The sequence below is a fragment of the Sciurus vulgaris genome, assembly GCF_902686455.1.
Source record: "Sciurus vulgaris genome assembly, chromosome: X".
Taxonomy (NCBI): Eukaryota; Metazoa; Chordata; class Mammalia; order Rodentia; family Sciuridae; genus Sciurus; species Sciurus vulgaris.
Window position 1 is genome coordinate 104,560,518 of NC_136471.1, and position 27,311 is coordinate 104,587,828.

At 37.4% G+C, this 27,311-nt stretch overlaps 1 protein-coding gene across 1 annotated transcript in view; it reads right to left on the bottom strand.

Annotated features, from left to right (window-relative positions):
- Positions 1–2,863: 2,863 nt before the first annotated feature.
- The window catches only part of OTC (ornithine transcarbamylase), a 58,634-nt gene continuing 34,186 nt past the window's right edge, over positions 2,864–27,311 (bottom strand). The window contains exons 5-10 of the mRNA XM_079122960.1: positions 21,161–21,314; positions 18,821–18,943; positions 12,596–12,649; positions 12,365–12,514; positions 9,625–9,762; positions 2,864–3,874 (exon numbers count right to left, since the gene is read on the bottom strand). Coding sequence (XP_078979086.1) covers positions 3,815–3,874; positions 9,625–9,762; positions 12,365–12,514; positions 12,596–12,649; positions 18,821–18,943; positions 21,161–21,314 — 679 coding nt within the window. The 3' untranslated portion in view covers positions 2,864–3,814. The remainder of the gene's footprint in view (positions 3,875–9,624; positions 9,763–12,364; positions 12,515–12,595; positions 12,650–18,820; positions 18,944–21,160; positions 21,315–27,311) is intronic.

The window sequence follows — 27,311 nt, forward strand, 5'->3', positions numbered from 1 at the left end:
AAAATAAATGTGAATAAAAAAAAAAAAAAAGTAGTGAACTCTCCTCTCTAACCCCTGGCCTCACAAAACCATAGTCCTGGACCAGCCAGCTTCTGATTCTCCACTCAGCCTATGGACAAGTCAAGTCAAGCGGCTATATTTGTAGGATCTCAAGTAGATTGTAGAGGGATGTTAAACCCATGAATTATCCCCCCTCCCTTTTGGGCAAATTTCTATCTTAGGAACATTGTTATTATTTCCCACATCTTTCTTTTGTAAAATGAAGGGATAGACTGGATAATTTTAAAACCCTGTTCCAATTTTAAAAAATTCATTTGCCTAATGAGTTTGTTCCAGAAGGCAGTTTTGCTCACATATCCTCTAGGGATGAGTTTCACAAAAAATTGATTAGAAATGAAGTCTCCACTGGTATAAGTCAGGCATTGATAAAACCATGAAAAATTATAGCCCATGATAAGGAATTTACTTCCATTTGATCTGACTCTGGTTCTCTCTCTCTTTCCTTTTTAGCAATAATGGATATTAATTTTTCTGGATAATTGTTAAGGAAGAATTTCTTTACAATATTAAAGTATGGCAGAGTTGATTCTCATATCCCTATTTCAATGATCTCTGTCATGTCCAAACATTGGCAGATGCTACCATTTCTACTATGGGGTATTAAGGTATCTAGCAAAAAGCAAAACCATTAAAAGCATTGCTGCATTGTCTCTATGTGTGTCATTGTCCTCAAGTATAAGATGATATCGAAAACATTCCTGTTGTAAATTGCTGATGCCAAGGTTCCCTACCAGATACTGGTCCTTTGTATAACTTAAAGCAAAATATCTATTCTGGCTTACAAGATACTGGGTGGACAATTCACAAAAAAGGCAATCCTTCCTCCTGACTGGAAGGCCTGGAAGGAGACACTAGACCTGGTAACTGAAGTGCAGACCAGGTCTCAGTCTTTATCCCCATCTTTCTCCTCTGACCTTTGTCTGAGACATAACTTGCATGGCAGTACGTGACACCCCTGGTTGTAGGAGCCTGATCTTTTTGTCTTGACTGGTTTTCCAATATTCAGAAGACCCTTAATATTTGTCAAAAGACATTAATACTCCACTGTTGAATGGAACCTTGTGCCTCAACCATCACTGTAGACATTGATCAGAGTTTCCAAGACAAAAAGGCCCAAAAGGAGTGTGTTCTGAATACCCTCTCCCTATGTATTCTTCAACGATTTTTATCGCATGAGAAGACTTGCCTCAGGACTTTGGCATTGGACCAAGGGGCCCCTACCATTTTCACTGAGGTTCTAGGGTTACTTCTATAGGAGGGCTAAAGTGACATTGCCATGCCAACCCTCTGTGTGGTTATTTCTACCTGGGGACTTCACAATAACCCAAATCATTAGCAAAATATACATTAGAAATATGTGACATTGGCCAGGCATGGTGGCACATGCCTGTAATCCCAGTGGCTCTGGGGGCTGAGGCAGAAGGATCATGAGTTCAAAGGCAGCCTCAGCAACTTAGTGAGGCCCTAAGCAACTGGGCTAGAGCCTGTCTCTAAATAAAATCCAAAAAATGGCTGGGGATATGGCTCAGTGGTCGAGTGCCTCTGAGTTCAATCCCTGGTACCCGCCCCCCCCCCCCAAAAAAAATGTGACTGTGACATTGAGTTATTTTTCTAAAGTCCCTGGAAATTAATATTACATTCAATCTCTCTCTCTCTCTCTCTCTCTCTCTCTCTCTCTCTCTCTCTCTCTCTCTCTCACACACACACACACACACACACACACACACACAGAGGATTCTTCCCCAACATTGAAATCATTGCAGTATAATCACCTGGGATTTCTATTCCCAGTATTACAGAGGCAAAAGCCTAGAAGAAAAGAATTCTTTGGTTAGTTATATTAATTAAGTAGATAGGGTTTCATATATACACCAGGGACCCAAGGGTCATTGCTAGAATTTTTGTTAATCTCTGGAGTTGCAGTAGTTACATAAGAAATTGAATGCTGAAGGAAAGTGTAAGAAGAAAGAGGAGATAAAAATAGCTTTGCAAAAATTAAAACCAAACTTTCCTCCACTGTTTTCTTTTTTCCTGATGATATAAATAATATCTTCTTAAGAAAAGAAGTTCAAAGAGCAAAGAAATTCCTACTGACTTGGTTGGAGAAGAATGTCAAATTGGGTGTACATAAAAAGAAAGCTTTGAGGCTTTTTGAGGAAAAGCAAGTACATTTTAGCAGGAAAATGATTACAAGTTCCTTCTGATTGAGGCAAAAAGGATAATATCATCCATTTTGTTCAAAAAAAAATATCCAGGAAAAGATATGAGAGCTCATTAGCATGAGGGGATATTTGGAAAGAGAAAGAATTTTCCTTCCTATGTATGCAGTTTGAGGACAAACTTCTAAAATCCACACCTCACCTTCTGGTTCCTATACTAAATTGTTCCTATACTCTCTAGTGAAAAAAAGATTCCACTAAACTCTACTCTCTTTCTTAAATGCTTCCAATAAATTACCATAGATGTGAAAGTCACCTTTGACATTTACTGGAAAAATTGATTTTTTTCTAAACATCATGAGTTTCCCTCCCATCCACAAAATATGTTTTATTACGTCTTCATTGCAAATCTAATTTGTAATTCATCTCTTGCTTACTCAATTAAGTCATAGCTGTCTGCTGAAGAATATCAGTCAAACAGCCTAGAAAGATTCTTCGAACAGTAGAGGTGGAATATAAAGGAAATTGGATTATTTTGTCTGCTGTAACATGTGTTATATTGTTAAAGTTCCACCTATGTTATTTGACTTTTTAACCAAAACACTTCTAATTATATCACAATAAATCAACAATACATATCTTGGTCACCGGTAAGAGAAATCTACTTTTAATTACATTATGATAATTCAATCATGCAAGTTTTGATTATCCCGAAGAAATATTAGAGGACAAACACTGACAGAAATGTGGCAAGTAGTAGATTTATGGAAATTACCAGCCTGTGATGTGAATAGATGCACAGTAAGTGCTGATGTGAAAAAAAAAAAAAATTGGATTGCTCCTGCTGGAAAATATGAATCTAAGAAAATTTCACTTTCTAGTGGATCTTGTCTTCCTGGCTAGGTAGCCGAGATTTTTCCACTTGCTAGAAAAAGCTTCATTTGGCTTATGACACTACGTATTCATTACAGAGAAGAAGTGCATACTCTTCAAGGACCCCTGTCCTTTCCCACAAATGTTTAGAAACAAGCTCCAGTTTAGACACAGTAATAGCTATTTTCCACGACTTTCATGATTTGTCTCTGACTGCCTGTCTTTCTCATTGGCCTGAAAACTACCACATCTGCAAGATATATCATTTGGCTTCCTCCTTGGTCCTGGGGGACATGAACACAGCTCACAGATCTACCAGCAGCTGACTGCCTGGTAAATGTTTACTTATAAATTAGCATGGGTTATCATTTATTAAGGTAATAAGCATAGATTACATTTAATGGCTTAGAGATTATGCATGATGAACATGATATTTTATGTTTAGTTGAAGCAAATGTACACGATGATTAATATGATACCCAAATGCAACTCAGAAATTGTGAATTAGGGAGTATAAACCAAGTCAAGCAGGGTATTACAGTGCCTCGGCACTTAAATTAAGGGTTTTAGAAAGGTCGCACAATGAAAAAGCAATATCATAGAGTTCACCCATACCATGTACTAGGGATTTGTTTATATCTTAGATTCTCTTCTTTTTCCCCCATAAACAGACTCATTCTGTTGTTACTGAAGAACGTTTTCTCTTGACATGCAACACAGAATCAAAACTTTGGCTTCTGGCACTTAGGTGAGTAATCTGTCAGCAGGGATACCATGACAGCCTGGGATGGTACAACAAAAAAAGAAAAAGAAAGAAATAGATCAACATTAGTGAGAGTCTGCTTTGGGACCTAAGGAAGGGGTGCTCAGTTTCAGTTTTGCAGTCGTAGAGTTAAAATGTGTTTTTCCAAGGATATGATAAGGGAATAGTTCTGAACTGATATTTATTTTCATTTGGGTAAAGGAAGGTCCTGAGGGACTAAGCTGACCCAAATATAAGCACAAACACTGTGCTTACTTAGGCTTCATTCCAGGACTAGTAGGTCAGAGAGTTGAAATGTGATGCCATAATGGTTGTCATGATTGGGTTTTCCAATCATGAATTGAAACCCATAAAATGGCTGGCTTTAGAGAAATATAATATAATCCATCCTATCCCAGTTCTTCATGTTTACACTGTGGTCTGGTCACTTGCAACCTAGAGAAGTTTAGGATAAATCAAATGTAGAGTAATGAAAGTAAATTATTTGGGTTAATGAATAATGTCTTCAGTATGAATTTTTGTTCTCCTGAAAGAACATTAACTTTATAGCCAAGAGTATAGCTTCCCCTTGGGCAATCAGCCACAAATAGTGACCTTCACTTTTATTCTTCCCAACCTCCATAACAGAGACAATAATAATATCAGAAACAATGGTGAACATATATTGAGTTCTTACTAGGTACCAGTCAGTGTATTAAATGCCTTATCATGTGCCATTGAGTCAAAATATATTTACCAAGCATTGAACTAGGTATTTTGGTGAGTTAGAGAGAAAAGTTCATTCATTATCTCATTTGATGCAATGATCTTCTGAGGTGGCTTCTGATGTCATCATTTATAGATTAAGAAACCAACCCTTTGGGTATAGGCCAAGGAGTGGGATAGCTGGGTCAAATGGTGGTTCCATTCCAAGCTTTCTGAGGAATCTCCATACTGCTTTCCAGAGTGGCTGCACTAATTTGCAACCCCACCAGCAATGTATGGGTGTACCTTTTTCCCCACATCCTCACCAACACCTGTTGTTGCTTATGTTCTTGGTAATCGCCATTCTAATTGGGGTGAGATGAAATCTTAGGGTAGTTTTGATTTGCATTTCTCTTATTACTAGAGATCCCACTCCTTGGCCTATACCCAAAGGACTTAAAATCAGCATACTACAGAGATACAGCCACATCAATGTTCATAGCTGCTCAATTCACCATAGCCAGAGTGTGGAACCAACCTAGAAGCCCTTCAGTTGATGAATGGATAAAGAAACTGTGGCATATATATACAATGGAATATTACTCCGCCATGAAGAATGATAAAATTATGGCATTTTCAGGCAAATGGATGAAATTGGAGGATATCATGCTAAGTGAGATAAGCCAATCTCAAAAAACTAAAGGACGAATGATCTCGCTGATAAGCGGATGAGGACATATAATGGGGGGTAGGAGGGGTTAGCGTTAGGGCTAGGGTTAGGTTTAGGGTTAGGGATAAAGGAGGGTGGTAAGAATGGAGGAAGGAAGGACTATATAGAGGGAAAAGAGGGGTGGGAGGGGTGGGGGAAGGGAAAAAATAGCAGAATGAATCAAACAACATTGCCCTATGTAAATTTATGATTTTTAATAAAAAAATGGAAAAAAAAAGAAACCAACCCTTGAAACAACAGATTGTGCAGAAATGCATTGTAATCCAGTTTCTCTGACTCCACTTTCATGAGATATTTTCACCACCTCTCTTCCATTTCAGCTGTATTGTACAAGTGTTCTTAGGCTATACCAGGAGCACAGGTTTTATATTTCAAAGGTGTTCATTGTATATATTTATTAAACAGATACCTGTGCTGAATGCTTCGAGTTCATCATACTAATTAATATCCTTTCCTACCATATGAAGTGGTAACAGATGCAAAATACAGATGAAGAAGTGGAGGTGTGTTTTCCTAAGTGGTAATAATTAAAGGTGGATATGCACCTGACTGTCCCTGGAATCTGACCATTTTTAGATGACTCTTATCTCATTGAGTCCTCGTGACTTCATGAAGTTGTTTCTATGTTTATCCCCATTTTTCATATGAATAAACTGTGCTTGTTGAAGTTAAGGTACTTGCCCCAGATCTCAGACAAATTTTAATCTGATTCCAAAGCCTGTGTTCTAAAATCAGTACCCTATATTGACTTTAAGCCACAAAAGTGTATGGAGCACATATTTAGGGTATGTTCCATGCACTCTTCTACGTATAATGTAGAATATTATAGACAAGATGATCACTCTTATGATGGATTTTTCATTTTGGTGGGGGGAGGGACAGGTTACAAACAAATAAGAAAATATCAGGTAGTACCTTTAAAAAGAATAAAAATTTAAGGGGCCAAAGGAGCCTGAAGAACCACTTAAGAAGTAGTAGGCTGGGGAAAAAAAAGAGTAGGCAGACTGGGAAGACCTTGCTAAAGGAATGACATTTAAGGTAAGGTCTGAATGACAAGATGGAAGTAGTTATGTCAAAATCTGGAATAAGAATATCTACCTGGTAAAAATATTTTAAGCTTTATGAGTTCCTGGTATCACATCTTAGGTTTTACTTTGTTGCTCATAGTCACTGGACATGTCAAACTTATTTTAAAAAAAATTTAGAAAGTCAACTTGGGGTAGGGTTGCCAGACTTAGTAAATAAATACAGAGAGACAGTTAAATAGAGATGTCAGATAAACAAAAGAATATATTTTACTGTAACCATGTTCCAAATATTGCATGTGACATAGTTATACAAAAAAATTATTCATTGTTTATCTGAAATTCAAATTTAACTGGGTGTCTATATTTTATCTGATAACCCTAGGTTGAAGAGAAGTGAAAGATTCTAAATACTGTAAGCTACAATTGCAATGGTGTTATGTGCTTAAGGGTCATTCAAATAGCAATGCTTTCAAGTGTCAGCACTTTTGCGGAGTCCCTTTATGTTTCTTTAGTTCCCCAGTGAAATTTATGAAATTTGTCAGCAGGGGAAGAAACCTATCTGATATTTTGGGAGTCCTACTGCCTTAGTAATCATTGAAAAATAAAAGAGCAAGCTTTGTGGGGAGGAAAGGGTAATTTTTGTTTTTAAACAAAGGGATCCAAAGACCTATGTGCTATGGAGAGAAAGGTGTGATTACTAGAACATTCAGAACAGCACTGCTGGAAATCACCCAGCATGAAGGCCTTAAAAAGCTATTCTGAATGAAAACCAAAACAAAACAAAAATAAAAAGCTACTCTAAGTGCTAAAAGAGTACACTTTTGCTTAGAAGTTGTTACACGCCTTAAGAACAAGTTTTTTACCCTCTTAGTTAGACCTTACATTACATCAGTCATTATAGATATCATTAGCTCAGAACTGTAGGCCAGATTGTGTGTTTCCTTCTTTCTTCCATCTTAAATGAATTTATGTGTGTGAAAATCGTTCCCTAGGGTGGTGTTGTCCAATAGAAACTTTCTGAAATGATAGAAATGTTCTATCTGTGCTGTCCAATATGGTAGTCACTAGCCACAGTGGGTATTCAGCACTTAATGTGGGTATTGTGGTTAGCATGACCGAGGAATTGATTCTTCAAATTTATTAAAATTTAATTTAAACTTGAATAGCTGCATGTGCCTAGTGGCAACTGTATTGGATAGGGCAGTTCTAGAGGTAAACAAGTATTGTCCCTTTAGAGCATCCTAGAAAAAAATCAATCACAGTGGTGCTGAGTCTAAAGGCCATTCTGAATAAATTATCTATGAATAATTTCTTTGCCTATAAAATAAGAACTTACTTTAGATGATCTCTAAGGTCTCATCCTACTTGAAAATCTTATGCATCTGTGAAAATCTTATGCATCTATGTGGGGACTGCATATTTTCCTTTTTCTTTTTTAAATCTCCAATGCCTGGCAGAGGATCTGACACTCAGGAGATGCTAAGCTATGACTGCTGAAATGAACCAAACTCAAAGAAACCTCCAAGTCATTCAGCTCAGAGACATAAGGAATACCTTTCCAGTTGTCCACATCACACACACACACTAATTGGTTATGTCACTCTTTCTGTCCCACACCATCTCCTCACTCCCAGTTGAGCGTTCTTTCTACTTTAGATTCTCTATTTTCAGTTTAACATGGTTATACTTTCTTATTTTTTTAAAATATATTTTCTGCTAATAATAGTGGGTATCTCAGGAGAATAGGGAATGATGGGACAACAGTAAGACCAACATGGATGTCAAATGGAATATAAGATTTCACTGTGTGTGTCCCCTTCTAAACATTTCAACAATGTGAATATGCTAGTTAATTTTAAATAAATTGAATTTAAAGATATTATTTGCTAGGCTTTAAAAATTGCATTTAAAGATATTGTTTGCTAAGCTCTAAAAATTTAGAACTGTACAGAATCTCTATAATTACTATTTTAGAAGGCTTTTTTAGTTTTACTCCCTGAATTTCCACAACCTACTTTAATAGATTTGGTTGATTTAGCTTTGCAACTTCAATTGTCTTCTGATGAAAAATGCAACTTGAGGAAACATTTTTGCTTTTTCTCTTCCTGAGGTATATAGTTGGAGAGCTCCCATTTTCTTTCTTGTCATCTATTTCTTTGCTACTCAAAATGTGGTCCACAGGGCAGTGACATCTCAATTACCTGGGTCCTTATTAGCAAATTTTGGGTCCCATCTCAGACCTACTGAATCCAAATCTGCACTTAACAAGATCCTGGGTGAATTAAGTACACATTACAGCTTCAGAAGAACCAATATGAATGACAAGGCAATTGTCATTTTGTCGTTTTAAACAAAGTCCAAAATTTGTCATTTTGGACAAAATTAGTATCCTGAGGTGACAAGCTGGAAAGATGCAGTAAAAATAATTGTTATTGGATCTGAGAAATTTAGGCCTGATAAACAATCTCCCACAGAAAAAGGAGCCATTATTGGCTTCTAAGCAGCCATAGTCAAATTTGAACTCAACAGTGAAGATGATAATAATTATAATATTTACAATGTTTTAGATACTACTAAATTCTTTACAAGTATTCACAACACCATATTCTTACTTATAAATTCTTGGCAGATAGTTATTTCCAGCATTTCTCTACTCCAGAGATTGAAAGCTAAAATCTACATATCCCAGACTCCCTTGAAGCATGTGAATCAGCTGCATCTACTCAAGACTTCGATGCAAAAGTGAATAATATGCAGTAGAAGCCATCCTCTGAGAGACTGGATCTTCTATTCCATGTGCAGGTTGAAGTATCTGTTTTAACTGGAGTAGTTCCAGTGGAGTATGGCATCTAGTTCAAAGGCATTAGGTACTAGATTGTGAGTGGCTGTATCAGTGATTTTCTGGCTATAAATGATTAACAGTGTTGTTGAGTAAATTTCCTGCTGTGTTGTCCCTGGCTATATGGTGTCCAAGAATGATTCACTATATTTGTTTCCTGACAGATTCTGGGAGCTTCTTAATATCTTTTAATAAATTCCTTTCTACTTATCCACCTACAATGGACTCAGTTGTTTGTGTGTAAGACCCTGACTGGTACAACTATTAAGACCAGGTAAATTGCTAAAATTTTACTTCATTAAAGTATATTATAAATACTAATGAACAATAACAATCTATTAGGCGTTTTCTGGAAAGGAAATAAATGCTATGTGAGTCAGAAATGTAGTTGGATAATCTTGGTGGCTTATTATTTACCAGAAGGCATGAACAACCAAGTTGGAATGACACAAAGAATTCCTTATCCCTTAATTTCCATTTTCACTTACCATGATTGTCCACTTTCTGTTTTCTGCCTCTGGGAACACTAGTGACCGTGGAGAATAAAACACTTCATCATCTACTTCTTCTGGCTTTCTGGGCAAGCAGTGTAAAAATGTCCAATCAGAGGCAGCAACTTTGGCAGTCTGAAGAGATGGAGATAAGATCACAGTTTCACTATTACATATGGCAATCATATTTGTCTTTTTTGGTATTTAAAAACAAACATAACCTGGAGTTGAGATCAATGTAAAGGGATAGACAAAGAGGCAGAGTGAAGGTTTTAGCTCAAGATACCCAAGGGAAATGTATATAGAATTTTAACCTTATGATGTTTTAATAATCATCTATTTTATTTTGGATATCATCACTCCAAGTTAAACCACTGGCTCAGTTTTCTGGTATTCTATCTAGTGCCATAGTGAACATCTAAATAAAGAACTCTGCTAGTATAATATGTGGTTGATTAAAAAAAAGTCAGCAATTTTATCTCAGTATACTTAAAAAGTTGCTTTGAGTATTCTATTTTAAGCTTATCTCCAAAGCATAATTTTTAGCACTTGATGCATACTTTGTTCCTAATTATGGCATTCTGGAAAAAAAAAACCCAGAGGTAGGAGTGCATTAAACAGGATTATGAACACTATACACTAGATATTTCATTCTTAATGCAAATGTACTAGCAGTCTCAATTTTCTCCAACAGTTAATTCTTGAAAGTTACATATTCCGTTCTATTTCCATTAAACACTTAACAGATTCAAAACTATGTTTCCTCATATTTTCTTATATCAAAATCATTACTTTTGTACTAAAATTTTGTTTTACCTTCACCTGAGCTTTAAGTTCAGAACCTTCTCAGTTTCTAAAATACTAGGAAAATGACATGGAAAAGGAGTAACATTTGTATCAGTCATACATCAGTGAATAGCCATTCTTTACACCTACAGTCATGGCACCAGAAGAACACCTAAGATTAGTCAAGGTAAGTATAAAGCAAACCATGGATAATTTAAAATACCTCCATGAAAATATGTGCAACATATACGGTGAGGGATTCACTATAACATATAAAGAGCCCCTATAATCAATGATAAAAAGGCAAAAATTAGAAAAGGAGCAAAAATAGTAGTAATTCATAGAAAAAGAAATGAAAATGGTCAATAAACATGAAAAGATACTTAACTTCATTAGTAATCACACAAATTCAAATTTTAGAAATCATGAGTTACCATTTCCCTTCATGTTTACAAAAGTTAAGAGTGTAAATAATGACTAAGAATGTAAAACCTCTGGAGAAAGAGGTATAATATGCAGCTGTGGGTGTATTAATTGTTCACCATTTAGCAGCATCTCCCATATTTTGAAGTTCTTTTAGGGATTTATTCTCCAGTAACATTTGCACAAAAAAAATCTGTAAATGGTATACATTACAATATTGTTTGCAATTGGGATATTTGGAAACAGCTTAATTTATCAATAGGAAACATTATGGGCAAATTATGGTTCACCCATACTTGAGAATTCTATGCAGCTATTCAAAAGAACAAAAATTATCTCAATGAATACATTTGTTAGAAAGAAAAAGTAAGTCAGAATAATATGCCTAAAATAACATTTATGAAAAATCAATAGTTGTGTGTGTGGAGGCATACATATGTAAATGCACAGAAAAGGTCTGCAAAAAGACACATGGAATTGTTAAACAGTGGACACCTGTGGGAACAGTGACTTGTTAAGAAGGTAGGGAAAAGACATTTTCACTTTTTGTTTTTCAAACTTTCATTCTGTTTGACATGCAGTAATAAGGAACTTGAATACATGTACTTTACCAATAAAATATATATTTTTTGGTATCTGGGATTGACCCCGGGGACCTTAACCACTGGGCAACATCCCTAGACCTTTTTTATATTTTATTTTGAGACAGGGTCTTGCTGAGTTGCTTAGGGCCTTGCTAAGTTGCTGAGACTGGCTTTGAACTTGTGATCCTCCTGCCTCAGCCTTCAGAGGCACTGAGATTACAGGTGTGCACCACAGCATCAGGCTAAAATACTTTTTTGTACTTGCTTAATCACTTTCTTCAACGAAGTAGATTAGTTGCTCTGTTGACAAAATCTCCATGTGCACCTGACTTTTAGGGTTTTGGGGGACCACTAGGGATTGAACCTAGGGACACTCTACTACAATGCTATACCCCTAACCCTTTGCATTTTTTCATTTTGAGACAGGGTATCACTAAACTGTTGGCCTGGAATTGTGATCCAGCCTCCCCAGTCACTGGGATTACAGGAAGGCACCACTGTGACCAGCCCAGACAGCAGTTCTCAGAGTGCGGCCCTGAATTTGCATTACATCACCTGGGAACTAGGTAGAAATGCAAATTCTCAGATCTCACCCATGACCTACTGAATTAGAACCCTTGGAGGTGGGGCCCAGACAGTCAGAAGCAACCTAATGTCTCTAAACATACACAGAGTTAAAGTAGTCTGATATCTCTGTTCCTGTGAAAGGGAACAGCATACTTCTCTCTGATGCCCAGGTTTCAAATTCCTTTGTCCAGCAAAAACAGTGTCTTTCCAAAAGAATACAGCTAATCTTTGGGATGAGAGAAATCCCTGGGGGATACGGTGAGTTCTTTATAGGGTATGAAAGGACAGCTTGTTCTCCCTAAAATGAATGAGTGATTAGATGGTTCTGGACTTTATGAATGGAATTAATGAACCTTCAGAGAGGTATCAATTTGTACCTTCATTGTAACCTGGTAACCTCGGAAAGCCTGGAGCCGCTTTTTCTTCTCCTCTTCTTGTCCCATGCTTATCCAAGTGTCTGTAATTAATACATTGCCTCCATGTGCCGCTTCCAATGGATCATTCGTCAATGACAGGTTGGTACCATTCTAGCATACATAAGCATTGCTGATTAAACAACTTCATGGGACAGAGAAAGGCAATCATAACTTTACAAATAAGGAGCATACCTCCTTGGCATACTGCTGTGCCAACTTGGTTATAGTAGGATCTGGCTCATAACCCTGCAGGAGGAAGAGTTTAACTGTTATTTAGGTAATTGTTTTTTTAAATTTTGTTTTGTTTAATTTTTGTGTTTTGCAGTGTTGAAGATGGAACCCAGGGCTTGGTACATGCTGGGCAAGTCCTCTACCATTGAACTACACACTCAACCCTTAGGTAATTGTCTTATACATTTCTTTATACATGCACTATTTTATTTCTGAGAGTAGTCCCTCTCTCCTTGCATTTTTAAAGATTTAGCTCAACCACATTCAGTAGAGTTTAATTTTTATATCTAGAATTTCAAACTTTCATAGTGCCTTTTGGAATATAAAAAGGCAATTAACTGGCCCACCTTTCTCTGATGATCTTCGACTTTTTTTCAGTCATAAAGATCAACATGGAGTATGGTGCTTTCTAGGTCTTGGCAGACCTTCATCTAGTTCCCCTAATAAGCTTAAGAGGATTACATACATAATTGTACAGCTTAATGCATTTTAGTTTGAGCCTTTCCATATGCTGTTCTTTTTTGTCTGCAATGCTTTTCCCCACCCATCCCATGTGGATAATGCTTTCAGGTCTCAGTTTGAATGAACCCTGCTCAGAAAACCCTCAATGACTACCCAGCTAAATACTACCAGTCTTCCCCCTATATACTTTATTCTTTGGCAGAGTGCTTGCTTTGAAATGGTCTTCACACAAAAAGTACACTGCTTTTTACTAATATTATTTGTTGAGTGGTATGGTGAGGCAGGAAAGGTACATAGGGTGCAAAATTTGAGAAAGCATTCATTCTTAGGGCACAAGCACAAATTTTGCATTTTAGATGCCTTGCTTGCTCACCCTAGTTCCATTTTGGGGACAATAGTCTATCCAAGATATTCCAGACTCCAACAGGTAGCCTTTCCTACCCTCCAATATATTCTGTACATAATAGCAAGAATTGTTTTCTCTGAAGTCCTCCATGTTTACTACTTGTTTCTTGACAAAGCTGATTAAGAGTATCAAGATCCCCCCTTACATTCCTGCTTCTTTCTCTTCTAATTGGTCTCAATATCTTGCTAGAGGAAAGTCAATCTTCTTGTCATCCCTAGACACATTCTGTTCTTTTCTGCCATCATAGCTGTAGGATAGGCCCAAGATGGCTATACTTAGGCTTCCTCACTGAGAATTCCAGTTATATTTTAGTATGTAGTCAAGGTCATAAACATCCCCATTCAGCATATGTACTCAAAATCACAAATATTTGCTTATGAGTATGCATGTACTTATGTAACCTTTTGTCACTGTGCCTTCTTTGTTGGGCTACATATAAAAAAGGCCTATGGAAAGACTGGGGTGAGTGAGGGGCCTGGAGTCTGCTGCTGCCTCTGAATAAAACATGTCTACTATCCCAACTGTGCCTTGCATCTTCCTTCACTGACCGGTATCCTGAATCTGTTTCCTAGGGTCTGAGCCTCAACCCAACCAGAGCCTTTCACCTTTGAACGTTGCCCACTTTGTCCCCTCCTGGGAATCTTCATTAGAACCTGTCAATTCCTCAAAACTCCAGCCCTGCCTTACCTCTGGACCTTTCATATGGAAAATTTGCCAGTTCATATACCATGATTAATCTCACCTTCATCTACCCTTCTCATCTTCCTGAATTCCTAGCATTTCTTATGAGTTGATTTTAAGAGTTTTTTCAGTGGAGTATTGTTGGTCCCTCAGACCCCCTTCATGAATAATCATGAATAAAGGACTATTCCCTCTAGCTGCTGGGGTGCTGCCGGAAGATGGCCTTTTAGCCATCAGCCCCCTTTGGGTACTGACAAAGCTGCAGAGAACTGCCTCACACCAGGTCATGCATCTTTCCAGGGCCCCATACTCAATGAATGATTGACAGGAGGGTATGAAAACCTGGCCATCTCTGCCCAGCTCTGAACAGTTCCAAATGGCCATCTCGAATTCAGAACACTCCTGGTCAAGAATGTTGTTAGGACTGCATTGCAGATCAGCCTCTGCCTCTGTCCACTCTTACTTCCTTTTCTTCCTTTCCACACTTGTTAATCTCAAAGGCACACTTTGGTAAACATATTGCACATGCTGCACACTAAACTCTCAGATTCTGCTTTCTGATACACCCATACATGTGACAGGCATGTCCTGGTTTATTTGTTTATAACCATATTTATTTACATGTGATTGTCTACTATAGTTCCTCTCAAATTACAAACTTCTTTAAAAACTACTCAAATGTTGATGATAGTGGGTTATAGATATTTTAAGCAGTTTTTCTACCCTTAAATGGCCATGGATTTTGGGACACTGTTTATATGAGCTTGGGGAAAGTGATTAATAAAGACTTGTTAATTTAATAACTAATGCTGTGAACAGTCATACTGGTAAACATAAGTGAAGAGACTTGGATATTACCCCAGGTACCTCCTGCCCTGAAAATTTAGCCTTCCCTTTGGAGAGCAGGTTTTATACTCAGTATAATCATTCTTAGAGAAGGAATCAATAAGTACTTAGAGAACCGAAAGAGGTTTGGAAATTAGAAAATCACCCAACCTTGCAGGCACTGGGCCATGACTTAGAATACAGAGAGAAATTCTCTACTCACATCTCAGCTTTCAATACTAAATCACTCATTGGTCTTTACATAAATCTTAAAACCAAATGATGAGAGTGATTAACAAATCCACCTCAGTATAAATATTCACTTAGAACAATGTTAAAATCATTGCCATTGATAGTTTATGGAGCAATTGTACAATCATGGACAAAATTTTTTCTTGAACATGTAAGTTACTGTTGGTTGAAAAATGGAGAAATGGATTAGTTATAGCCATGGAAACTTTTCAGTGTTTCTTAAATTTACAATAAATCTCCTAGCTTTATCTTTAAAGGAAATAGGTCTACTAACAACTGAAGAATTACAAATTGATGGACTGACTTCTGCACTATTGGACTTTCCAGAAGATTTTTTAAAACTCTTACTTCCACCAAGATTTAACTGGGTTTTAGTACTCTTTATCATTTAAATGAGTTTCTGCATAAGAACAATACTGAAATTATTCTGTAATATTGGAATTTATTCCTTTGATGTTAATAAAACATCTTTGACATGCAATAAAATGTTTAAACCATGTATTTCTTCAACAGAGTAAAGCCTTCCTAAAAGCACCTTATAGCGGGAATCAATTATTGTTAATGTATGTTTTATCTGTAAAAACCAAATGCAATAATAGATAGCATTAATTCAGAGCCTTTCTTCAAACTAGATTTGTTGTGAGAGTGTGCTCATCTTTCTCATAAAGTGAAGAAAACCCACTGTGAGCACATGTCATATCTGACCCTTTATTTCAGTTCATGCTGAATGAAAGAGGAGAATTATCTATTATAAGAGTAATATCTCTGAGTCACCCAAATTTACCATAATAGGAGGGTTTCTAATACATGCTATTGCATATGCATACCATTTCTTCTAATGATGGGTACACTTGATTGAATACTGTGCATGAAAAATGTATATTCTAGGGCTGTGTGTATAGCGCTGTAGTAGAATACTTCCCTAGCATATGGGATGCTCTGGGTTCCATCCCCAGTACTGCCAAAAGAAAAAGACATCCCACTCATAACCTCAGAATGTGACCTTATTTGGAAATAAGAACTTTGCAGATACAGTTAGTCAAGGTGAGAGCCTACTGGATTAGGGTGAGTCTAAATTTAATGACTTGTATCCTTATAAGAAGATGGGCATTCTTACAGAGAGACACACACTGACACAGAGGGAAAATGATAGAGGCAGAGATTGGTGTGATACATCCCTGAATCAAGTAACAGACAACGTGGACCTACCAGCACATTGATTTCAGACATCTTTCCTCCAGAACTGTGAGACAATGCATTTCTATTGTTTTAAGCCATCTAGTTTCTGGTAATTTTTAATGGCCACCCTTGGAAACTAAGATAGCAAGATGCAGTGACTCAAACTAGTTCAGCAAGAACATGAAGCAAAAGCATTTAGCATTGTTTCATTTTGCTCTGGCAAATGATGCTGGTGCCCTATGCAGATGCCCTCAGAGGATCCCCTTTTATGACTTTTACTTCTCCCTCTAACTTCGGTGGGTTTTTAACACCTAGTACTTTCGGTTCTTCTTCAGAAGACAACCTTCCAGCTACGAGGCTGCTTTTCCCACAAAAGTGCCCGGAAATTTATCATTCTATCTGTCCTGCTTCCCTTGATCAACAACAAGTTCAGAAGGATAAGAGCCCACTACCCTCACCCCTGATTGAGACAACTCTGAGGAATACCTTATCCTCCAGAATTCATCTGTGGGATCAGGCTGAAGCTACTTTCTGTGAGACTGGGTCTAACATGACACTAGGGGAACAAAATCACCTGGTCTGCCCAAGATTCTTCCAATTTTAGCAATGAAAGCCCCTCACCCACAGAAGTTTCTCAATCTGGGGAAATCAGAAAATATGGCTGCCATAAATGGCAACCTTGTTTGAATTCTTCCCATTCCCTGTCCTCTCTCTACAGGTCTCCCTTAGAAGTAAATCACCTGGGTACAAATCCCCACTAGGGGTCTGCTTATGAGGAACCTGGTCTAAGACACTGGTGGGGATCAGAGAGGGGTTTAAAGTACATGGGAGACTCAAGGATTTGGATATTTTCTATTGGAGAAATTCAGTCATTAATCCACATTGTGTACTTTGTATTCCAGTGGTTGGCAGATATGCATCACAAACTCAAGAACCAGAAGGAGAGAGGGATTTTGAAACCCCATATACTCACCTCAGGATGCCTTAGCTCCTCAAGGTTAACCACTGCAGTAACTATTCAGATAATAGCATACACATGTTTGGTCAGAGATGCACTCATGCAAAATAATTGTGAACAATCCTCCACCCCCACTCACTCTCTCTCTGGTACTGGGGATTGAACACAGGGGCACTTAACCACTGAGCCACATTCCCCACCCTTTTATTTTTTAATTCTGAGTCAGGGTACTGCTAAATTGCTGAGTGCCTCACTAAGTTGCTGAGGCTGGCCTCAAACTTGGGATCCTCCTGCATTAGCCTCTCAAGTCGCTGGGATTACAGGCATCACCTCTTAATGAGAGAGTCAACTCTATCTTTTACCACAAGTAAAGACTTTGTTTGGGAACCAGTTTCTATTTGGAGGAATTTTCCTTTCAAAAGACTCCTGATAGGATATTGGTAGCTGATGAGGAACATAATGGAGAAAAAATTTCAGTAAAGATGGGGTGTTTAAAAGGTTCTTTGGCATCACTCAAGGCTGATTTGTGTTTGAGTCTCTTGCAGGAATAATTTTTACCCTCTAAAAAGGCCTATTTATTATGTATTGGGCTGGAGTATCTTAACATGGGGCTTCTTCTAGAGGAATTTGCACTTTTTTATAATAGTATGTTCATTTCTGCATGTATATTATTATATAGATCAAATAATTTTATGTTAAGAAATTCAAAGTATATGAAAGGATAAATGGTGAAAATAACATCTGCCTCTTATCTCTATCCTTAAACCTCCCAGTTCTTATCTTTAGAGGCAACAACTATTACCATTTTCTTGTGTATCAAAAGGGTTAACCTGGGAATATGAAAAGTCAGACTTTCCACACATTATGTGGGAGATTAACAACATGGTAGGAAGTATGCAGGGATCATCTTCACAGCCACATAGGTTTCAGATTTAAAAAGCCAAAGGACCCCTGGAGTTGAGATTTGAAACACTAAGCTGGTATATATGCCATCACTGTGACCTTCACATTGGATTGAAATTTTTCTACCAAATTGCAATATTAGAAAAATGATAGCATCATTCCCATATGTTGAGAATTCTATGCTGCCTGGATTTTGCTGCTTTCTGTGGTCATGGTGGTAATGCACAAGGATGCCAGTCATCATAATGGCTGATATCAGGGCATTCAAAGGGATAATTCAGACATGCTTTTAACACAGACTCACAGAATGAAAGGCACCAGCCAAGACTAGCTCTTATTGTAGAGATGGGAAATTGGGCTCTTAAGAGGCCAGATAGCTATTTAATAGTAGGGCTGGTAACATGACCTAAATTTTGTAGCCTCCCCTACGCTGTCCTTGAATGGAAGAAAGCTTTGTTTTCACGAGGTAACTGCATGTGATTTAAGTGGGGGTTCATTTCAAGGCAGAAAATTTCCCTACCTTTGGAGTGGCCGCCTGAAGGTGCATCCCGAATTTCGCTGCACTCATCATGATGGAGTGCAAGATGTTGTTCCCATCACCTATCCAGCTGAGGGTAAGACCTTTGAGAGAGCCATAGTGTTCCTAAAATGCAAGGGATGACAGAGATTCAGTCTGGGAGAAAATTTACTTTCGTGCAATAATTATTAGGGTAAAACTAAAGGAAGCATTCTTCACCTCAATTTTAATGCTTGTTGGAATGAATAAACTACTAAACTTTTGCATTGTATAGAACAATTCAATAATGTGAATGTGCAATCACAAAACAATAGTAAAAAGTCCTTGTATCTTAAACCAAGACATCATATGACCTTATGCAGAGATTCAGATTTTCACACATTTCAAATCTGAATCTCAGTTCTATTCAATCAAGAAATGAGCACCAACAGTGTCCAGACATTGTCCTTATCCCTGGAACTATAACAAAAGACAAAGGAGAAAAAAAATCATTGCTTTTACAGAGCTTTCATTGTTGGGTATAAGAAAGAGGAAATCCAATGCACTTGTAACACTGCAGCGTGGTGTTCTGAGTATGTTCACTTTTATACAAAGTTTAAAAATGTGCCAAGCAATGGTTTATGGGTATAGACGTGTGTGACATATATCTGGGAATTATTAACACAAACATTAAGATAATAACTTCTTAGTAGAGTGGGAGTGTATGGGATCAGATAGTTACATGGTGGACTTCAAATCTATCTGTAATGTTTTATTCAAAACAATACATAATTCTACAGTCTTTGCTCCATTGCAGTAAGATTTGAGAAAACTGCTTGTTGCAGTGGCACATACCTGTAATACCAGTGGCTCAGGAAGCCAAAGCAAGAGAATTCCAAGTTAAAGGCCAGCCTCAGCAACTCAGTGAGACCCTGAGCAACTCAGTGAGACCCTGCCTCTAAATAAAATACAAAATAGGGCTGGGGATGTGGTTCAGTGGGAAAGCACCCCTAAGCTCAATCTCCAGTAACCCCCAAAAATGATTTGAGAGAACTGCATAATAGGCACATGACACTTGTTTTATTTTTCTTGAAGTGTATATAGGCTTCAAGTATTAAACAATATTTATGTATTTATAAAGATAAGATTTTAAAAAGAGGCTAAACCAGTCCCAAAATCCAAAGGCTGAACATTCTCTCTGATATGCAGATGCTAACTCACAACAAGTCAGGGATGGGGACGGTTAGGGAAGAATAGAAGTTCACTGGATTAGACAAAGGGGAATGAAGGGAAGGGAGGGGGATGGGAATGGGAAAGGCAGTGGAATGAATTGGATGTAACTTTCCTGTGTTCATATATGAATGCATGACCAATGAAATTCCACATCATGTACAACCACAAGAATGGGAAGTTATACTCCATGTATGCATAATATGTCAAAATACACTCTACTGTCTTGTGTATCTAAAAAGAACAAATAAAAAATTTAAAAAATAAGAAAAAATAAAAAGGGGCTAACCAATTTTGAGATGACAGAACTACTAAGTAGCTAAGCTAGGATTTAAATCCAGGTTCATTTGACTTAGATCTCATGCTCTTGATAAGCAGCTTCTAATTCATTGAAATCCTACCTTAATATCTCCTATATGAAAGCATTGCACAAGGTCCTTCAGGGGACACTATGAGGAACAGAACAGCTCATTTCACCTCAATGAATTTATTTTAGTAATGATAAGCCCCAGGGAGAAGCATTAAATTCCTTGGTATCTATGCAAAGTCACACATGCAGACAGGACCTTGGCATCTGAAATCATCATTTTCTTCTCTCCATGGATCTTATTCTCATCTTTGAACAGCTCCACTCTGAATTTAAAATGCTAGAAAGTTGCTTCCTCTTTCAATGTGTTTTTTTGACCATTTTAAATATTCAAAGCAAACTCCCCTGGCCTCCACTCCCAAGCCATGGGCTCTGATAAGTGTAGGTGCACACAGGACTTGTCCACTCAGAATGTTTCAGCATTCCCTGTTCATCCATTGTGTTAAATATGGAACCCCAAAGCAAAGTGACTGAAAGAATAGAAGTTGGGAATAGGGGTTGGGAACAGGGTTGAGAGTGGAAAAATCTTAGTCTGTTTTTCACAATGCCCTCTTTCCCCCAGATATGTAGCATACACATGCACACACACACACACACACACACACACACACATGCACACACACGCACACACATGCTACAATTCTTTGTCAAGATGTTATGTGAAATCAAAAATTACTACTATAACTTAAGTAAATGGTTCCACTTGGTGTTAGTCTGGAATTTTTTTGCTGATTTTGTTGTATTGTAAGGCAAACAAATACACTGACCTGGAGTGTGAGGTAGTCAGCCAGGATCTGGATGGGATGATACAAATCTGACAGTCCATTGACAATTGGGATGGATGCTTCTCTAGCCAGGATGTCCAGATCTGATTGTTTATACACTCGAGCCAACACTGCATCTGTCATGCTAGATAATACACTGTGGCAAACCAAGAAAAGACACACTATGATAATTTGCTTAAAAACTCCTTCTTTAATACCAAGTCTTAAGCAATAATAAGAAATGTTAATAAATTAGAATTTTTACTAAATTATAACTACCTACCAACATGAAAGATTTCAAAGCTAATATTAAACATAGTCTTTACAGAAGACAGATATTGTTCCAGCCATATCTTCTACAGTTACCAGTGATTTTACACCTTTTATGCAAATAAGAAATCAACTGTGGACCCAGCAGACATAATGATAAATTATAATCAATAAGTGGTCATTAGTTAAATTTAAAGGGACAAGACCAAAAGCAAGATATATAGAGAAACATTAATAACCTAGTGTGTGGCTAATTTTCTCTTACCTTATCCCACAGAAAAATATATATTCTTCCTATAAAACTAAAAGTACCAATGTAACAGCCTTGGAAATGTTCACACAAATTGTCCTACAAGGAATACCTTTATATAAGGAAAATTGTTGACTTACTACCACAAGCTGCTGCACCTTCAGGATCTGCTGCAAGTGGGAACAGTTTGGGACTAGAGCTGGGTCATGCCTGCCTGACATGAGACCTCTCTGATGGGCAGCCTTTGCTCTGGGATTCCCCATTGGCCTGGCCAAGATGTTTCTCAGAAGTGTGCTGCTCTCTGGGGCTCTCCTACCTATCCCACTTTATTTCTCTGCTTCCACACAGTTTAGACCTGCATCCCAGCATTAACACTCTCCCCACAGAATCCCCTCATACTTCCTCCCTCCTTTATCCTTCACAGGTATTTTCTGTAATAAATCTCTTCCAAGTCTGATTCCATCTTGGATTCTGCTACTTAGTGAACCTGAACTGTCAAGTCAACAATGAACTCGGGTGCTTATAGTATTCAGGGATCCCCCAAGAGACTCCTTACCCCCAGGGTTTAGAGGATCAAAGATTGAAAATCACTTTCCTATAACAATATTTCCTAGAATTTTTTATCTTTTACCAAATTTTCATATTTCTCATACACATAATTCCTAGATTTTTAGACTTCACAAATCATCAAAATTTCTAAAAAATATCAGGAGATCAACATAAGATTTCCAACTCTCTGTTTGGCAAAATAAGGGCACAAGAACAAGCAAATAACAATCTAAGTGTCCTTCAACAGATGAATGGATGAAGAAATTATGCAATATTATCTAACTCTAAGAAAAGAAGATCATTAGGGGCAAGGTGATATAGTTCAGTGGCAGAGTGCTAGCCTAGCATGCATGAAGTCCTGAGTTCAGTCCCAAGCACCACCAAAACAAATAATAATAATAATAATAATAATAATGGAAAAGAAGACCATGCCTTTTGTGATACCATAGATGAACCTAGAGGATGTTATGCTAAATGAAATAAGCAACACAGAAATAAAAAGATTGGGTTATCTCACTTATGTGTGGAATCATTAAAAAGCAAATGAGTCAAACAGAAACAGAGTGAAAAGATGGTTACAAGGGTCCAGAAGGTCAGGAGGAAGGGGTAGGTATGGGCCAAAGGATACAAAGTTGCAGTTATGTGGGATAAAAATCTAGAATTCAACAGTACAGCATGAGAGCTATAGTTAACATCATATTTATACTGTATAATGAAAATTTGCTTAGAGTATATTTAATATGTATATGCCACAAAATAAAGGTAATCGTGTGAAAAAGAGGTATAATATGTTATTACCCTCGATTAGTAAAGAAAAGGACATTTTTAACAAACACAATGGGAAGGAGAGAATTGTAGAGAATGATCTTTGAAATGAATCAATTGAGCTTTATGAAATTTCCCATATTATTCTTTTTAAATTTTTTTCAATTGTCCATGGACCTTTATTTTATTTATTTTTATGTGGTGTTGGGGATTGAAACCAGTGCTTCACACATGCTAGGCAAGCACTGTACCACTGAGCCACAACTCCAGCCCCTCCTATATCATTCTTAATTTTTTCTTATTTCACTACTGATGGGAGTTCTCCATGGTAAGGTATCAGTGGAGGGAGCAAGATTTGTAAATCACTGCTCTTAACTATCTAAGCGTATTGTATAAAGCACATAAGAGTGGTGAATAAAAGATCCACTGTACGGTTTCTCTTCAAAACAGGCAATTTTTAACTTTAATCTTGGGATACAGAACTAACTTGGAGAGGTTTTAGTTTTTGTGTGTTTGTGTAGTACTGGGGATTGAACCCAGAGGTGCTCTACCACTGAGCTACATCCTCAACCCTTTTTATTTTATATTTTGAGACAAAGTCTCACTAAATTGCCCAGACTGGCCTGGAACTTGTGATCCTCCTGCCTCAGCCTTCTGGATCCCTGGGATTACAGGAATATTGCTGTAGGCACAAAAAACCCCTTGGACATTCAAGCATCTATAGACAAAAGGAACATGATAAAACTTGGTAGAAAATGTCGCCTGGTTCTCTCTCAGCCAGAGAAGATGCAAGTGAAGCAGAATCCAGTGATCTGGTGGGTGGACAAGGGAAAGTGGTTCCCAGATTGTTTTCACATTGGAAACACTTGGGGAAACAAAGATATTAAAGACACTTTAGATAATTAGATCATATTATTTTGTCCATGACACTGGTTCTATTTCATGCTTGAAATTGCTGTAAACATGGAGAGATCCCCATTCCTATTCTTCCAGGCTACTAAAGATCTTTACAAAATAAAAACAAACCTTTTCATTGGAAATAGTGACAACCCTGTAACCAAAGATGGACTATAAGGACATTAATAGTAATCTAAACTTTATATAACTCTCCAGCAATTTAAAATCTCAGCTTTAAACATTTTAAGAACTTCATTATATGTGCTATAAATGAAAGGTTGACAATTTAAAAATACTCTCTGGCTCTGTACAGACTCCTTTTTGGTGTATTTTCATTTTTGTTGAATATATGGAGTCTGCTCGCCTTCTAGTAGATTCCTGCAACTTTGCAGATCATCTTAGGTATTTGCCAACAATGATAGCAAAATAGCTTTTACAAAATCCTTATTATCCAATTTTGAAGTTTTTCACACATACCATTTTGCTCTGGATATTTAATAGCCAATATCAAGACTTTTCAAAATAAATTATTCAATTTATTTTACCTAAATGTTTAATATGTGTCATATTTTCCTACTGTTTAGAAAAAGGAGATGCATTACATGTGACTTTAAATGAAAATATATTTCATGAGATAAAATGCTAACATTGACTATTCCTAGATGATGGTGGTATCAGTGACTTATAAAATTTTTTCACTTCTTTGGTATTTTCTATCAAAAGAAGTACTATTGTAATAATCAGAAAAACATCATTCAAAAGGGAAATTTCTCTCAAATATCATTTTGAAAATAAATGAAAATGAACTGAGGTTTCTTAGAGCAATGGCTAATTCTTGGCCTTGGTAAAGAAATGTACAAGATGAGCCTGGAACATCCTGTTATATCAAAAAGCAAGGGAATTGTCAAAGACAAATGGAACTCAGTCAAAATGACCTAATCTGAACACATATCACACTGGCCAAATCTAAGCATCAATAAGAATAATATCTGGAATGAATTGAAACATTTAAATATATTAAATATATTAAAATTGATAAGTTTATAAAGATACTAAAAATCAGAAGAACATTGAGAAGAGTAACAGCAAGACCAATTTTAACTTATTTTAAAAGAGAGTTCTCTAAAATAGAGGAAAGAAGGAGGGGGATCAGATGTTATAAAGATATAGGAAAAATCAGTGGAGTAGACCAAGGAGATGGAATGGGAGGCAGGAGGGATGAGAAAAGGGAGGAGATAAGGAACAAATTTAACAAAATCAGGTTATGTGGGGCTGGGGCTGTGGCTCAGTGGTAGAGCACTTGCCTAGCATGTGTGAGGCACTGGGTTCAATTCTCAGCACCACATATAGTCATTTTTTAGTTGTCCATCTACAACTAATTTTTTTTTTTAAAATCATGTTCTATGCATACATGAATATATGACAGGGAATTTCACCTTTATGTATAAGTAGAAAGAACCAATGAAAAATAAATAAATAAGTGAGGAAGATCAGTAAGAGTAGAGGAAGGAGAATCAGGGAAGAAAGGAGGGGAGAGAAAGGGCAGGAAACAGGGATTGAAATCAAATTCCATGTATGTATGATTTTGTAAAATGAACCCAACTACCATATATTCATGCTGTAATAAAAGTATATAAATAAAAGAGAGTTCTTAGTCAGATTATATAAACTCTTGGCCACAACAGTCCAATTACATAAAAATGGAACATAAAAATGTACAGTACTCTAATACTGGATATCTTCATTCAGGGCTCAATGACTGCTTTGAAGGATTGATGTGGAAAAGTTGTGAAAAGAGTGGTTGATCTAAATAAATCCTTTCCAACCCTGAGTTTCTGTTATTTTTAGATATTTTTCCCTTTGGTATAAGATGGAAACTTGCTTAGGACTTCATGAAAACACCCTCAAGCCCCAAAGGAAACAAAAAACATACTAAGCAAAGTTCTCCATGGTCCCAGGGAGGCCTAGTGCAGAGTCTGTGGGGTTAAGTGAACAAATACTTAAAAAAACACACAAGTAGTGTGCTGGGACAGATCTTAAGAGCAAATATGGATGTTGCTGAGATGGAGAACACTGCAGCAATTCTGATGCCTTAGGAGAACTTGAATTGTTCCTAAACTATTAGAACATACTGACTATGTCTGTTTTGGAAAAATCCAGTGCTGATATATGAGAACTGGCTACAAGGTACCAGCAGAACAAAGAAAGAGAAAGATCCTGGATTGAACAGAGTGCAATTTATTGAGAATTTCCTGAGAAAAGTGTGGTTAGTGTAGGTGGTTTAGTTAACCATGAACAGGAGGGTGGGAAAAAGGACAATGAAGGACAGACATTAGGCATATGCACCAAGAAAATGCAGGAGTCATAAAACTGAAACCACAGGGAACTTTATCTAAACAGGCATGCATTCGGGAATGCGGGCTGGAATGCCCAACTTTCCCCAAGCTGTAGATAATTACGATCCTTTGAAGGAACTATTACTTAAAATTCTGGGGAACCCTTATTGAAGCCCACAAAATTCAGAAAAGTGGGCTTTGATATGTCAAGACCTCCCCCAGCTATAATTAATTGTAACTCCTCAAAGGACACCACTGTTTCTAGACCATGTTGTCCTTAACTTTTGGTAACCAAGTCAATAGAACCCTCCCCTATCACTGAAACTGTGTCACGTCCCCCAATCACCTTGTCAACCAGAACATTAAGACCTCACAAAGAAAGTTTGCTGAGGGTTATCCAAAAGAAAATAGACCAATTAACAGGACGGGAAAACTGAGGGAAGAACAGGGAAGGAACTCCCTTAAAAACTCCAAATCTGCGAGCACCACACTGGCCTTTCTTCCAGGTGGTCCATGCACTTTCTATGCTGTATATTACCCTCTTCTTTCACTTTCTTTATTAAACTTTTTGCTTATTATTCTGTTTCACTCAAATTCTTTCCAGCAGATTCTCAAGAACCAGCACCCAAGAACTGCATTGGCTGCTTGGGCTGTACCTGGAAGGCCCCCAGCCCTGTAACAGTCAAGGGCAGCAACAAGACTTGGGCAAGATAGAGGAGACTTTTATAGTAACCAGGGGAACATGGTTTTAATCTAAGCTGAAATGTACCTGGTTTATCTCAAGCTGACATCAAAGACATCAGGCATATTCCTGGAACATAGAGTGCCATGGTCTAGTGATAGAGCCCCACATACCATTCTAATGGCTTTGTTTATCTATAAACAAGCCAGGGTTACTCAGGGGCAACAAGAGTGGTTATAACTCAAGATGACTGAAGTCAAGTCTAGCTGGATCCCTACAGGTTCACAAAAGTCAAAGACAAACAGATGTTGTATTCTCATAGGTCCCTGCCATACATTCTCCCCATTGTCCTCATTCGGTCTTGAATTAGATCATGTGCTTTCTAGACTCCAGTTTGTTATCAAT